The sequence below is a fragment of the Aythya marila genome (assembly GCF_965140915.1).
Source record: "Aythya marila genome assembly, chromosome: 23".
NCBI lineage: Eukaryota > Metazoa > Chordata > Aves > Anseriformes > Anatidae > Aythya > Aythya marila.
In genome coordinates, this window is record NC_139064.1 from 1751129 (window position 1) to 1765778 (window position 14650).

At 50.5% G+C, this 14650-nt stretch overlaps 1 protein-coding gene across 2 annotated transcripts in view; it reads left to right on the forward strand.

Annotated features, from left to right (window-relative positions):
- The window catches only part of ZBTB16 (zinc finger and BTB domain containing 16), an 88167-nt gene that overhangs the window by 30860 nt on the left and 42657 nt on the right, over window positions 1-14650 (forward strand). For both annotated transcript variants that reach the window (XM_082778180.1, XM_082778181.1), the window contains exon 3: window positions 13216-13313. In XM_082778180.1, coding sequence (XP_082634306.1) covers window positions 13216-13313 — 98 coding nt within the window. The remainder of the gene's footprint in view (window positions 1-13215; window positions 13314-14650) is intronic.

The following is a 14650-nucleotide window of genomic DNA, read 5'->3' on the forward strand; positions in this document are numbered from 1 at the left end:
TCCTCAGGATCTGGGCCATTCGTTTGAAAGAACACATTTGCCTATAATTTCTGTGTGTCTCCAGTTAATGTTTTAAGTCACCAGCCTGGCTGCTACTGAGGGAGGGGAGCAGGGGGCAGAAAACAATTATATAGGATGCATCAGAGATGGGGGGCTCGGGGTGGGAGGACATCAGCATCTCTGTAATGAGATGAGCGGCTGGGAAACACGCATCTCCCTGATGTGCCAGAGCAGCTGGGCTTTTGATGGATTTATTTCATCCAGCACGAGTGACCCAGAGGAGCTGGCAGGGAGGGGACGCGATTGCTGCTGTGAGCTGATGGGAGGGGGAGCACGTGCACCTCCCAGCAGGAGACAGGGGGTGGGAGGTGGGGTGGGGGCTCGCAGGAGAAGAGGCGGCCGTGCACAACGCGGCAGGAAAAAAAAGCTGGGTGTAGCCTGGTGTGAGGTCTTGGGGGACACCACGACGTCCCCTCCCGCCCCGGTGCTGGTGCTTGCAGCTCTCTGGAGAAGTGCAGAACAGGGAGGTGGCTTCTGGGGACATCCCCCCGTCCCGGTGCAGAGGGGGGGTAGCCCCCAGTTCTGGCACATTGCCTGCCCTGTGGGTCAGGTCTGTTGACCACATCACCTGCACCGGGCTTGCTAAGGGGAGTGGAAATAAAAAAAAAAAAAATCCCCATACCCTAAAATTCCATGTTTATTTAAGTCTCTTCATTGTTCCAGCCATGCTCAACATCTTGTTGTTTTCTCCATTCTCCCCTTCCTTCCCGTTTTTGGGTCCCTGAGGAGTTTTGCCAGCTCCTCCTCCCCAGGCATCGGGACAGTGCTGTCCCGGCCACCGTGGCAGTGACCCAGGACGGATCCCAGGAGGTCCCTGCCCAGGACCACAGCACCAGTTTAGCTGTGGGGGTCCCAGCAGAGCTGCACCGAGGCAGTGCCCAGCATCGCACCCTCGTGGGCAGCCCAGGACCCAGTCTGCAAGCGTTACACGAGCAGGACAAGCTCTCGTGTATAATTAATTGCTCCAAACATCTGAAGCCATGCCAGAACCATTACCTTCTGCCTCTGAAGTGGGACATCTGGGCAATTAGGAGCTACGGGGCTTTTATGTTAGTAGTACTGGACTCTCCCGGCTGTTTTTCCAAAACCTGAAGTACGTGCAGTCCTCACGTACAAGCTGGGCTTTCAGCCTCTGTCTCCAAATGCCCGGAGCTGCCCAGCCGGCCGGTGGGGAGGACGGATTGTGGGGCAGGGGTGGGAGAGGAGCAGGGGGCTGGGGCTGGATGCCGACAGCAGGAAGGTTGTTTTAGCTCTGGCGGGGTTGTTAGCCCTGACACGATGCTGCCACAGGTAAAATCTCCCCAGCCCTGTGCGCTCCTGCCCACGGCACACGGGGCAGGAGCACGCGGGTCGGCACCAGCCTGCTGTGAGAGAGGAGCTGCTTGCAGTGGCCCTGCTTAACGTTTTCCCCATGTTCCCATCGCTTGTGGTTAAAAGTAATGAAAGGACAAACCCAACACTTCACAATTTGTGGACTGTGTTAATACTCCAATGGGATACATGCTGCTAAGGAAACCAGATGATGAATATATTTTTAAACTTGGAATCCGTGAACCACTTATTATTTCTGAATTAGGAATCAAAACATATGAATAATCACTCCATTGCTGTAGCAGATGTATTCGGCGTTAAGGTCACTTTGCTTTTTTGTTTAAATTTTGTATTTTTGAAAATAAGTTCCCCTGGTTCTCTCTTTGACACCTCTGACATCCATGTCATGTTTGCTCAACTTACTAGTCAAAACAAGTGTTATGCCAAGCGCAGTGCTGCAGGGTCAATGTAACCCATGAAAGCAAACACTATTCTTTTATTTTTCAATACATCAGTGTCACCAGATGCCCGAAGAATATGGATGATGATTTTGGATTGCCGAATTAGTGCTGGCTATTCTAAGTAGGGCTGCATGAATCAGAATACATTAACCCCTTGGCGTTTGCGCTTCAGCCTGCCAACAAAATGCACCAACGCCTCCACGGTGCTGAGACCCCATTTCCACAGCCCAGGGCTTTTACTGAAGCGATGCAGGCAGGTCGTGGTGCTGGTTGCTCACCCCACAGAGCCTCCCGTCCCGCAGCGGTGCTTGGCACGGAGCTGCTGAGGTCGGTGCAGTTTTGTTGCTTTGTAAAACCCGGGAGGGGGACCAGGGTATTGGATTTTCAAGGTGAATATTATTAAGTGCCAAGCACACCTAACGCTAGCATGGAAAAGTACTGAGAGCTCAAGTGGGGTTGGTCTCCAGTTTCAAAATCCTTTAGCAGTTAGGGGGAGAATAGACGTGGTTGCCTTTTTGTTGTTCTGTTTGCATTGGTGTCAAGTCCTGGCTGTTCGGAGCAGTGCAGTGGGGATGCAGGAAGTATTGCCTGCTTGAGTAGGAGCAGAGCTGCTTCAACCAGTTACTGTAGCTCGTGGCACCTTTGGTGAAGATGGTGTCATTCAGCAGTTGCATCCCAAGCATCCCTCCAGAAGGTTTCAGGGACGAGCAGGACAGAGCTGAGGTCTTCAGCTGGGAGGCAGGGTCTGGGGGCAGTGTTTGTGCCCCTGGGGGCTGGCAGCGATGGGCAGGAGGTGCTGCCTGCTGTTGGCATCCCCCTTCCCAGTCAAGTGAGCAGTAACGAATATTGAACAAAGAAAGTTTCTGGATCCAGGGCATCTGAATACGTTAAAAAAATAAATCAATCTCTGCAGTCCAGTGTGCTCTTGCCAGTTTTCCTCTGGTGAGTGGTCTCAGTTTGTAGGCCTGGAAACATGCTTCTGCCTAGGAGGCAGGCTTAGGGCAGCTGGGTGGAAGGTGTCACCTGCATGTGCTGTCCCTGGGCATATACAGTAGATTGGGATAGTCGCTTCCTTTTTATGGCATTTATGAATGTTTTTGTATGTGCAAGATCTGGGAAAAAAAAAAAAAAAAAGCATACTTTTAGATTTTTTTTTGCTTCCTTTTTATGTAAGGTGAGGCAAAACAAGAGGGATCAGTTTCTCCACTTCTTTAAAAAGAAGGGGAAGTATTGGCATGTTGGTGAAATGATGTCAGCATTCTACTTGAAGCTGCAGTTATAAATTGCTTCATGGCAAATATAAATAATGTACAGGCACAGGGTTTTAGTGACCCGTATTGAGAGCTATCCTCCACCCTTCTTTTCTTTTTTTAATTCAGAAATAGTAAAATCTTTATTTCCAGCTCCTGCAAGATTTTATTTAGAAATAGCAGTGGTTTGAGGGCAATTTTTTTTTTTAATCTGTCAAACCAAAAGGAAGGTCTCTGCTCCCTTCCCCCTTCCCTTCTGCCCTTAATAGCTCTTCCTGCTATTTTAATCTGCTGTGTTTAGAGCTGAGGGCAGAGCAGCGCCTGTGCAGCGAGCGAGTGTCCCTGGCAGTACGTGGCCGGTGCCATCGGCTCCAGCAGGCGTGAGCTTTGGTGTCACGAGCACCGTAAATAACCACGTCGGGTGGGGGGGGGAAGAAACCCTCCCTGAGATACAGATATCAAGCTCTTATCTGAGGTGTGCGCGCTTGCTTTCTCCTTATCACCGGCCGTAAGCAGCCGTGTGATCCTGCCTCCCCGCTCCCTGCTACGTCCCAGCTCCTGGCGGGGGCTGTGGGTGCCGCACCGTGGGGAGATGCTGGCCCGGGGCTGGGGGGGATGCTTCATGTCCCCGCCACCCCCAGCCCCACCGCCTGACTTCACGTTTGGGCAGGCTGAAGCGAGGCAGTGCTTTCCCCGTGCTGCGATTGTTGCATCCCCAGGCTCCTTCCTTATCTCTGCTCCCAATTCCATTCACTTTTCTATTTGCAGCCAATATACGCTGTGGGTTTCGCAGTCTGCTTTCCACCTGGTGACCTTGGGTTTTCCACGAGATCCCCCCCTGTAAATGAGATGTGGCATTGCCGCATGTATCTTGATAAAATATATCAGTGGATGAATTGATTTTCATATTGATTTACTGGGGCAAGAGGGGCGCGGGTGAAAAGCAGGCATTTGGTACCGACACGCTGCTGGGCAGAACGGGCGGTGGGCAGGGGGCAGCAGCCCAGGGCCGGTTGCTGAGAAGCAAAATGGCAATTTTGGGCCAGGAGGCACATCTGGCATCGCTCTGCGAGCCACTGCGCCTGCTCTTGTAAGCAAATCTGTGCGCTCAGATGGGCGCTCGGTCCCAGGTCCGCACTGACAGGTGATTTGTGTTATTAGGATAAGTGAGCCTACCCCACGGAGATATTGTTTATGCTCCTGGCTCTCGGCGAGCGGTGCGAAGGAATGTGCAGCCGTTCGGAGTGAACCTGTTACGGAACTGGCAACTTCTTTTTTTTTTTTTTCTGAATTATTTAACCTGATTACGTTTCAAATGCTAAGCCACGCCAATCCTATTTTGTCCACCTTGTGCTTTATGCCTGTGCGTTGTATGCACTGGGAAGGGAACACAGCAGCCTACGGTTCCATATCTGACAGAACAACGTATTTATAGCCCGATATAAATAAAATCAGAAGGTTCCTATAAAACTCTGTTATTACTGCAGTACAAAGTTAGAAATGCTTGAGGTTTCTGCTACTTGGCTCTCACATACGGCAATGAATATTTTATAGGAAAGGAAATACTTAGTGTCTGAATCTTTTTATAGTGCTGCTACTTATAAGGGTGGTAACCTTCCAGAGCTCACAAGCAATGGCAGCAGCCCCTCCACCTCTCACGGTGCCGACACGTGCAGTGCTCAGCCCCCATGCCCCGAGCTCCACGGGGTCTGGTGATGCTTCTGGGGTGCACTACTTGCTGCTGCTGTGCCCCGGCACCGACACAGGTGGCTCTGCCCAGCACCTGCTCTGAAAAGCCAAAAGGCTCCCTGGAAAATACCCAGGGGTGGTGAAGTTCAGTGCTGCTTCAGGTGCGGTACAAGGATCTCTGACTGTTGCACAGGCAAAGCACAAGGAGATACAAGCAGACATGCTGTGAAATTTGGAAGGATAGTTTTATTTCTGTGCCTTTTTTCTTTTTTTTCTTAGTGTCTCAATGCATATTTTCATCTTGCTTTTAATGTATCAGGACTCCGAGATTTCATGCATGTTATGCTTGCCTTCTGATTTCCCTGTTGTGTTTTAACTGGCTGCCAAAATGTGGTCTAGGGCGGATGGCGGAGTGATCTGCAAACCTCTGCAGGCCTTTGGGTTTGCTCTCCTGATGGCAGCCTGCACTGCAGCAGTGCAGAGCCGTGCGTTCCCACCTGGGCAGCACCTCCTGTGTCAGTGCTGGTGCCTGCCCAGCCTCCCATGCCTCAAATGCTGTGTTTTTGTGCTGTGGGCATGGCCAGAAACTTCATAAAATTGTTTGTCTCATCTCAGTCTTTCCGACTGAAAGTGCCATTCATATGCTCATTACTGAATGTTTTTTTAATGCCAACCTGTAGAGTCCATTTGATTTTTCAGTGGGCTAGGTGACACATCAGTGGATATGCACACGGGAACATGTGCCTGTTTGCTTAGCCCTGCAGCCTGGGGCACCTGTAGTGAGAAGCGGGCTTGTGCTACCATCTTCCCATTTTTCCCCATTTTCTGCTTTTTTCTGCCCTCCACTGCTGGGCACGACGGCAGACCTGCTGCTCTGGAGCGCACGCGCGCGTCGCTGTGTTTATTGCTGAGAAGTTATTGTCACCGCCTGACCTTTGCAGCGGCCGGGATGAAGGAAACTGATGCAGCTTTTCATTGCAGAGAGATGCTGTCAAGGTTGCTGGAGCAATCAGTCCCCTGACTGAGCCGGCTAGGGGCTTGGCTGGGGAAGACTTCGGGTGCAGGCAGTGCTGGGATGGGTGCTGCATCAGCTTCCCTTCACCCTGCAATCAGAAAGACCCAAAAAGAGGGGTTTTGCCCCTGTGTTACGCTGTCCTTCCTCATGGAAAGGCTGGGATGAGCATGAGAAAAAGGTCTATGCACAAACGTCCACCAGCCGCTAATCCTTAAATATCAGAGAAGATGCATGGCCACTGGGGTAATGCCTCCTGCTGACAGCGGGCTGGGGTGAGGCTTCCTCGCACAGCCCCGCTCTGCACTCTGCAGCATGGGAAGCGAGTGCTTAACCTTGTTGTGGATGTCAGCTCGCCTTTATTTATTAGCTGGGCTCCAGCAACGTTTTCCTGGCACTCGGCAGCGCGTACAGCGAGCCCGCGCCAGGGCTGTGGATGTGACGGCCGATGCAAGGTGCTGCCACGCCACGGGTGCTAATTTCCACGTTGGGGGTGACCCTGGGAGCAGGGGGTGCTGGTCGGAGGCAGCGGCTGTGCATCAGCTGCTGAGGCTGGTGATGCTGGCCCAGAGCTACGTCTATTTTTTTTTTGTTCTCTGTTTCAGAGTTAACTATTTCAACAGGTATTTAGCAAAACTCTGTTCTGTTAAAGCCTTTCTTTGCCAACGAGGCTTTTTTTTCTTTTCTTTTTTTTTTCCCTGCCTTTCCCTGGTAGCCGTGCATCCTGCCAAGTCTGTGCACAAGCCTTGAAATGACAAAGTACCCTTTAGTTAATTGCACAACGGATCGCCTAGAGTTAAAAGTTCTGATTTATATGACTATAGCTCTAACTGCTCAATAACACAGGCCTGTAATCTACTTTCATTTCAAACAGAACTGTGATTTATGGGGCAGCATGCCGCTTTAGCTCAGAAATGAGGTGTTCAACATATGCTCTGTTGACATAAATTTGGAATTTATCGCTCTTGTCAAAACTGCCTGTTGGACAAAGGTGCGTATTAAGGCAATAAATGGCTCAGAATAGTTTTCTGTCAAATTTCCTAACCATTGTATTCAGTCTATTTGAGGGAAAAATATATACTTAAAAGTAATCAAATGTCCAAAATCCATGCATCTTGCTTTGAATGGGAAGTGCCGTGGTGGGGAGGAGGTCGTGGTGCGTGGGGAGAGGTTTCCCCAGGTTTGGCTTCTGGGGGAGGGGGGCGTCATTTCTGCTCCTCTTGAGAAGGGGAGGGGGGGCGGGCAGGGAAGAGAAACTCATTAAATGAAAACGGCAAGAGGCCTCTTGCTGCTGGTGGTGTTTTCTACGCCCCTCAGCACCCTGGGGCGCGCGGTGGGCAGGAGAGCAGGCGTGTGCTGAGCACCTGGCACGTGGCAGGGCTGGAGAGGGGTGCTAAAATCCCCCCAACAGATCTTTGGGAGCTGCTTAGAGGTGTGGGAGCATTGTCCCCAATGCCAGCCTCTCCCCCAGGATCGCTGCTGTCGTGGCAGGATGGGAACCGTGTGGGGACGCAGCACCAGGTGCCCCTGCACCCCGGCCGTGCCACCGTCCCCGCGGCCCCTCGGAGCGGGCAGAGGCGCTTGCCACCAGCCCTGGCCTTTTCACACAAAGCACCCCGTCGGGAAAACTCATAATTTTTACACTGCGCGGTCTCAACTGGCTGAGCCTGGAATTACTGTCCCTTTGAAGTGCTTTTTGCGGGGCATTTACGGGCCTTTTTAATTGCCTACAGCTTGCGAGAGGCCTGCCTGCGTCCCGGCTTTTGTTTGGCCGTGCTCCCTGGTGCTCGCTCGGGCAGGGGTCTCGCTGCCCCTCAGCACGCGGCTGCACGCCAGGGAAGCCTGGCCCAGCCCCTGCTGCCTCCTGCAAACTCCTTTCTGCTCCCTTGCACCCAGCTGGGGCAGCACACGGAGAGCTCTTGCCAGGTGCCAACGCATCCACGAGCAGCATCGCACGACCTGGAAGCTGCAGCTGGCTTCGTACTTAAGTGTGCATCCAGCAATTTGTCGAACAGTAGTTTAAGAGGAAAATTATCTTTAAAAAAAAAAAGCAAAAAAAAAAAAAGCTTTGAAATATTTCCCTGCTAGGGCAGGTGTTCGGTAACGAGCTCTTCCTCCCAGCCTTCATTTCCCTGCACAGCCCCGTTTCCCCACAGCAGTCTGAGGAGTCAGGGTGGGCTCGCTGTGTGCTGCAGCACGAGCTTGCCTTTGGCTGGAGGTGCTGTGTCCTCCAGCCACGTGGGTCTTCTGCCACTGAAAGAAAAAGGAAAAGGCACTTTTCTGATTGTCAACGCTTTAAATCCCATGAGCATCCTCTTGGTTAATATGCTTGGAAATATATGGAGTATAATTTCAGCATCAATAAGAAAGTGTGGTTTTATCTTTTTGTACTTGAATTTGGGAAACATCGCTGAGAAGCGATGTACTTTAACACACTTTTTTTTCCTCCCTTTTTAAAGGCACAACTTTAGTAAAACTGCACAAACACATATTGATCTTTCCCCTCAGATCTTAACAGCCTGAGCAGCTGTAATACCTTGCTTACATCTGCCAGGTTTTGTGCAGTTTTGCAACATCTCCTTAATCCAGTGAACATAAATAGAACATTTCAATCATATTTTGCTATCAGGAACCTAGCAGATAAAGCGCTTTAAGACCTTGTTGAAAGAGACTGTATAAGATTGTGAGCGATAAGATCGTCCTATAAGCAGACGCCAAATGAAAAACTTTTGTTCCTGCTGAAATTTGTTGATAGAGATATTGAAAATAAATTACTCGGTGAGAACTTGAGCGCTTTAAAACAATAAGCAGGTTATGTAACTACTGGAAATACCAACGCCAAAGTTTGATGGCAGATGCAGATTTCTGGGAGCCATGGCACCCGTAAGATTAATAGGCTCTTTTGTTGTCTGTGGCACCCTGCTCTGGTGTTTTTCCCCATTTCTGTCCTTTTGCTGGAGGAGGTAGAGGGGAAGTCTTATCTGCGAGCCCTGTTGGAGGACTGAGGTTGGCATCAGGCGCCGTCCCATGGTTACGTGGGTGAGAACAGATCCCTGCCTCGTGGTTTAAAGGTGACCTGCATTCAGCTGACTGATAGGGATTCATAGCAGAGCCGGGGTGGGGTGGTGAGTTTTGTAGGGCGTGCGAGGCAGGGAAGGAAGCTGCCCACCCCCCTGAGGCAGGGAGCACCCACGGGAAGCCTCTTGGCACCTTCACAGGGACAAAGTGATGCCCTGGCGAGATCCTGCTCTCTCTGGGCAGAACGTCGGGCACGTGAGTGGCTTTGCTGTCCTGCCACCCCCTCCTGCTTGTCCCACGTCCCCCCAGCTCGAGGCTCTGCACTGAGTGTGGTGCCTCCAGAGTGCTCCTCCTGCCCAGCTCAGCACACGCTCAGCTCCTCTGATCTCGACGCTCCTTCCAGAAAACAAGAAGGAAATGTTATTTTTGGCCAAAAAGCAAAAAGATTTTTTTTTCCTCTTTTGTGTGCCTTGAAGATAAGCAGTTCTCCCGCAGCGTTCAACAGAAAACATCCCCCTTGCCTCCACAACGGTGTTGCCCCTGCAGACGTTGGGCACGAGCAGAGCTGGTGGCAGAGGGGGACAGCCCAGGGCTGGTGGCAGGTCTGGCCCTATGTGCCCAGGGGACAGGGAGTTGGGGGGATGGATGCAGCCCCCGAGGGCAGCAGGTAGTGGGATTCATCACTGCCAGGTGCAGTTTGTCTTTGCTTGTAGAGAAACATCCAGAAGAGGAGGATCCACAGCAGAAAAGGGCCGTTGCCTCCTCAAAAGAAAATGCTTGAATGCAGTCAGTGTGATTAGATATAATATTTTGTTTTCAGAGATGAGTGGTTTTATTCTCAGGATTGCTTGACCAAAAAAAATAGTAATAATTCAAAACCAGAGCAATGCATTTCTTAACACTCACTTTAAAGAAAAAGTTTTACTTGAACTAATTAACCAATTACATTTTAATTCACTGAAAATGCGTTCTAGCCTCCAAGAGGCGAGTGCCGTAATTTTTGGCGAAGATGCTGTGCTCTTCCTGACGAAGTGGTTTAAACCTTGCTTTATGTGCAGAACTCAGCTCAGCCTGAGCTACAGAAGTGTGACAGGCATGTCCATAATTAAAAATGCAAAATTAGAAGATTGTCACTTATTTAGCTGACTTCTTGGCAGTAGAAATCTGTCAGGAGGCTTGTGTTTTATTTATTTTTGCAAGGCAGATAAATCCTTTGGATTCTAAACCGCCTTGGCCTGAATTCGTGCATGACTCTTAATCCTCTGCTATGACACAGTGAATTCAGGACAAGCTTGATTAATAATTATATTATACAGCAAAGTCAAGAGTTTAAATAAACTTGCTCTTTTGCTTTTTGCATCTTCTTTTTCTCCCCGAGTGTTTGCTCAGTGCAGAACTTGACAGGGTTTCTTTCTGCAGGCCAGCATTTCAAATGGTGCAGTTTAACATCATACAGAGCTTATTTACAGGGCAGAACATGGGGCTGACTCTCTGCACCTTACCTGAAGCATTCATCTGTGATGGTAGATGACTTTTTGCAGAGTGCATCACACTGCTGCATTGTCTTGAAACAAGTCCTGGGCAGGCAGCTTTCTTTCCTGGTGCAGGCACAGAAAGCCCTTTTCAGGTCTCTGTCTGGAGTGTTTAGTCACATGCTTTTCATTAATTTGTGAGCTGAATTAATGAAATTGTCCTAATTTGATATGAAAAAAAAAATCTTGCTAAGAGTGGCACTTTAAGATATTTAATTTCTTTTGGTCGTCTTAACAGATTAAGCATCTGTAATGTTGACAAATATTTAGATGCAATCATTTTGCATTGAGAAGTGCAAAGGAGTTTCATTCTTTGTGCAAATGAAATGATTGAGTTCTTTGAGCAAGCAAAAAGGAGGGGGAAAAAATCCATCCCAAATCTTTCATAAATGTCTCTGGCCATGAGTGAAACCCTTACAGCTCCGTGCACGAGCATACTCTCAGCACACAGGTAAAGGCAAAGCTGCCTCTTCCTTGGCTGTGCAGAGCGGGTGCTGCTCAGGGCCGATCACCAGAGCAGGGTTGCCTTCAGCAATCAGTGTCTTGGCTTGCACAAGACCATTTCTGTTTTGTCTTTGGCAACAACACAATAAAAATATACTTGTCTTATTGCAAAGTGATGGTAAATGGTGGATTTGATCAGAGGTCGGCATGTAGCTATTTGGTGTGTGACTTCTTAAACACATACAAATGCTTCTCTGTTTACAGAACCTGATTTTGAAACTTTGCACATGCTTCTGCTATCGCAAACTCTTCCCTGCCATCAGTATGAAGAGTTCATGTTAAATGAGGTGTGTCCCTTCGGCAAAAGTCAGTAAACTTGGCTGGAAGCATTAGTTATTTCTTTATTTTTTTCCTTTTTTTTTTTGTTTTAATGCTTCTGTCAGTTGCAGAGCTGGTTGGTTTATAAAAGCATATATTCAGCAGCAGCTGACATCATCAAATAATCAACTCAAGGGGCTCTGCATGGCGTTTCCCCATGTGCTTGGACCTTGCTGCTGCGTTGAGCACTGGGACGCTGCAGGGAGGCACAGGCAGGTGCCTGGGGAGTGGGGCTGGGATGGGACAGGACAGCCAGGACAGGACGGCTTCTCCTGGCCAGCAGCACTTGCAGGACCACTGCAGGCACTGCATCATGCCAGGATTTCAGCAACGGCCCCAGGAACGTGGTCGTCCTGTTTGTTTGTTTGTTGTAGTCCAACACGGACAGTGCTTCTGTCCAGCTCCGTGCAAACACCGCCTGTTACGTGTTGTTTCGTTTGATGGCGTGCTCCAATTTGCTGCGGGTTGTTTGCTACCCAAAAGGAGAATAAATGTCTTCACAGCAAAGAAAGGAAAGCAGCGCGGGTGCTGGCTCCTGCGGCCAAGCAGCATCCGCTGCCCTCAATTCGCATGCCCGGGGCTGCAAGGGGAGTGATGGGGGAACCCCAAAGTGCCCGAGAGGGGCCGCAGCGGGCACCCATCCTCAGCCCTGCTGTGCTGCATGGGAGTGGTGCCCAGCACCCTTGGGTGCCCGAGAGCGGGTGCAGGAGGGCAGGCTCAGTCCTGGGCAGAACGAAGCCGTCGCTGCTCCAGCATCTCCTCTGCCCGCGGACAGACACACGGGCACGACGCCTGAACCACGTGCGCCTTCGTGTGATCTGGGACATGCGATTTGCCCTGGCCCTTTTCGACACACAGTTGTGCAATTCAGCCTAGGCGGGTTTTATTTTATACGCTGCGGTGCCAGGAAATGGTGAGAGGCATGTTTCCTGCTCACTAGCTGATGATTAATTTTTCACTTGTGATTTGTGTCAGGCTGAATTTGGATAGAAGTTGGGATTTAATTAAAAATGCATACAAACAACCTCTAGGAATGTTTTTGGAGCAAAGCTACAATTTTGTAAAGGGCTTGATGCATAGTAAGAAGTTCACTGAAAAATGTTTAGTGTCAACACCAAGAATGACTAACGAATACAAGGGGCTGATTCCTCATCAGTGTGTATCCCATGGCCATGCAGAGCTCATAGACATCTTCTGCAGCAATGGTTTTTTATGCTGGAGAGGGGAAAAAACAACAACAAAAGGCTTGCCTGGGCTTTCAGCTCCCTGTTGTTTTTTTTCTTTGAATGACCAAGCTGGAGGCTGAATTAGTTGAGTGAACAGAAACGGAGAAATGCAACTTCACCTGCGGCAGCCCCTGCCACGTCAGAGGCTGGGTTAGCACCTTTGAGCAGACTCCAGTTCTTGGTACTGAGCTATGTCTGGTTTCATGGTTTGGGTTTTTTTTTTTTAGCATGTTAGCAGTAAACTTGCCCTTCTTGAATATATTTGAGTAGTTCATTTTAATTTCTCTCAGGAGATTAAATTAATACAGCATACGCTATCATAATTTCAGATTTATTGAATTTATTAAAAGAATCCACCTGTAATAATGATGAGAAATATTAAACAGGAGAAGCTCACCTAATCAATCCTGGAAACTCAAACAGGAGCTCCCATCAGGACCTTTCCTAAAGCACTTTGTAAATTAGAACTGATTTCTGCCGGGCTCCTGCCCGCAGCACCCTGCGTGCCCACCCACACGCAGAGTGGCTCAGGCCTGGAGATGGAGGCTTAGGGGGCTCCACTCCCATCCTGGAGGCCAGCACCCAGTGGTGATGCTGTGGGGACCCCAGTGGGACACCCCCAGCGTGCTGGCCTCCTTACAGCCCCCCCATCATGCTGGGCACGTGCTCCTGTGGTCTGTGTTCCCAGCAAGCTAATGAGAAAATTCACAGATAACGTGTGGATTTCATGAAATATTCAGCAGGTTCTTGGTGTTAACATTTGGAGTAAATTCCCCCCTCGTGCCCTCCCCTGTCCCCGCACACACGAGGACTAACCCGTCTGTTTTCCCCTAGGAAGCTGCACAGCGGTATGAAGACGTACGGATGCGAGTTGTGCGGGAAGCGGTTCCTGGACAGCTTGCGGCTGCGAATGCACTTACTGGCTCACTCAGGTGGGTTGGATTTGGGGTGCTGGGGGCGGGGGGAGGCACAGAGAGTGCCCACTTGTGCCTACCAAAATATGCTCCAGCCACCTGGCTTGCGCATCTTGTCTGGAGGAGGCTTCATCCTCTTCAGAGCAGCAAATTGCAAACTTCCAGTCCGGTGCCCATAACTTGAGGTGTATTATTTTTTTTAAACTTTGTTTTTAAAGTTTGTTTTCAGTTCTTTAATTGGGGAAATATTTTCCAGGCTAGGCAGCTTGGAATAACAAACTTCACGTACCGCTTGTTGCTCTGCGCCGCTGCCAGAGGTCCCACGCCGCGGGCAGTGCCTGCACCTCAGCTCCTTGCATGCAGGCGCCCAGCACGGTTTCATTAGCAAAACCATTGCAGAATTAGGTATTCTTTGTCTAATGAATCTAACTATCGGGTTCAAATTATGCGGGCCCTTTAATTAAATAGATATAGGAAGGTTGGAAGGCTGCGCTAGTGAGGAGGCTTGTGTTCTGCAAGTCAATGTAGCCTAACGTTCCTCTTGGTCATGCAGCCCCATGTACAGCTAGGTTTTTTTTTTAATTAACGAGAAAAAAAAACCACCACAGGCAGCCACTGGACCTGTTTGCTGAAATGTTGGGGGGATTGCTCCCCTACTGAAAGGGCAATCACTGAGGGCAGCCGGTCCTGCTATGAAGCTGTGCAGGCAGGGTGGCTCCCCAGGGATGCTGCTCCCTGCAGCCCGTGCGTGGCAGCGTGGGTGCTCATCTCATCGCCTCCTGGGGAAGCACGCTGCCCACCCTCTGGGGCTTCCTCGCTGCTTTTTGGGGGCCAGACCCACAGGGTGTGGGCTCCAGCCAGTGACCGGGGTGCCGGTGGGTCCGGAGCCTCGTGGTGCCGGGCGCGGAGCGGGCGTCCCCCTCCTCCCCGCAGCTCTGGCGTGCGCGGCTTGTGTTTGTTACTGTCGCTTTGGCTCGCAGCCCGTCCCTGGCCAGCCGCCAGCCTTGTGGGTACAGTATGTACAGTGCACGCCGAGCCAAGTTTGTCATCGCGCAGGATTAATTTTTTCTCTAATCTGGCAAGGGCGGGGTGGGGGGGGGGGCAGGGTGAGCTCTCCCTGCACTCGAAAACAGCCCCGGCGGATTCCAGCGCTGTTATTTATTAAAGCATGAGACCTTTGCACCTCTCCCCTCGCCTCCCCCCGGCCGGGATGAAGCGAGGCTGTGCAGGGTCGGCAGCGCCAAGGCTTGTTTTCAGCGCCCGGCATGCCGACGCCGCGATCTCAAGTCCGTTTGCCTCGTGCGCAATCTGATGATTTAATTAGGAGATTGCCGTGACCACGGGCGCACCAGGAT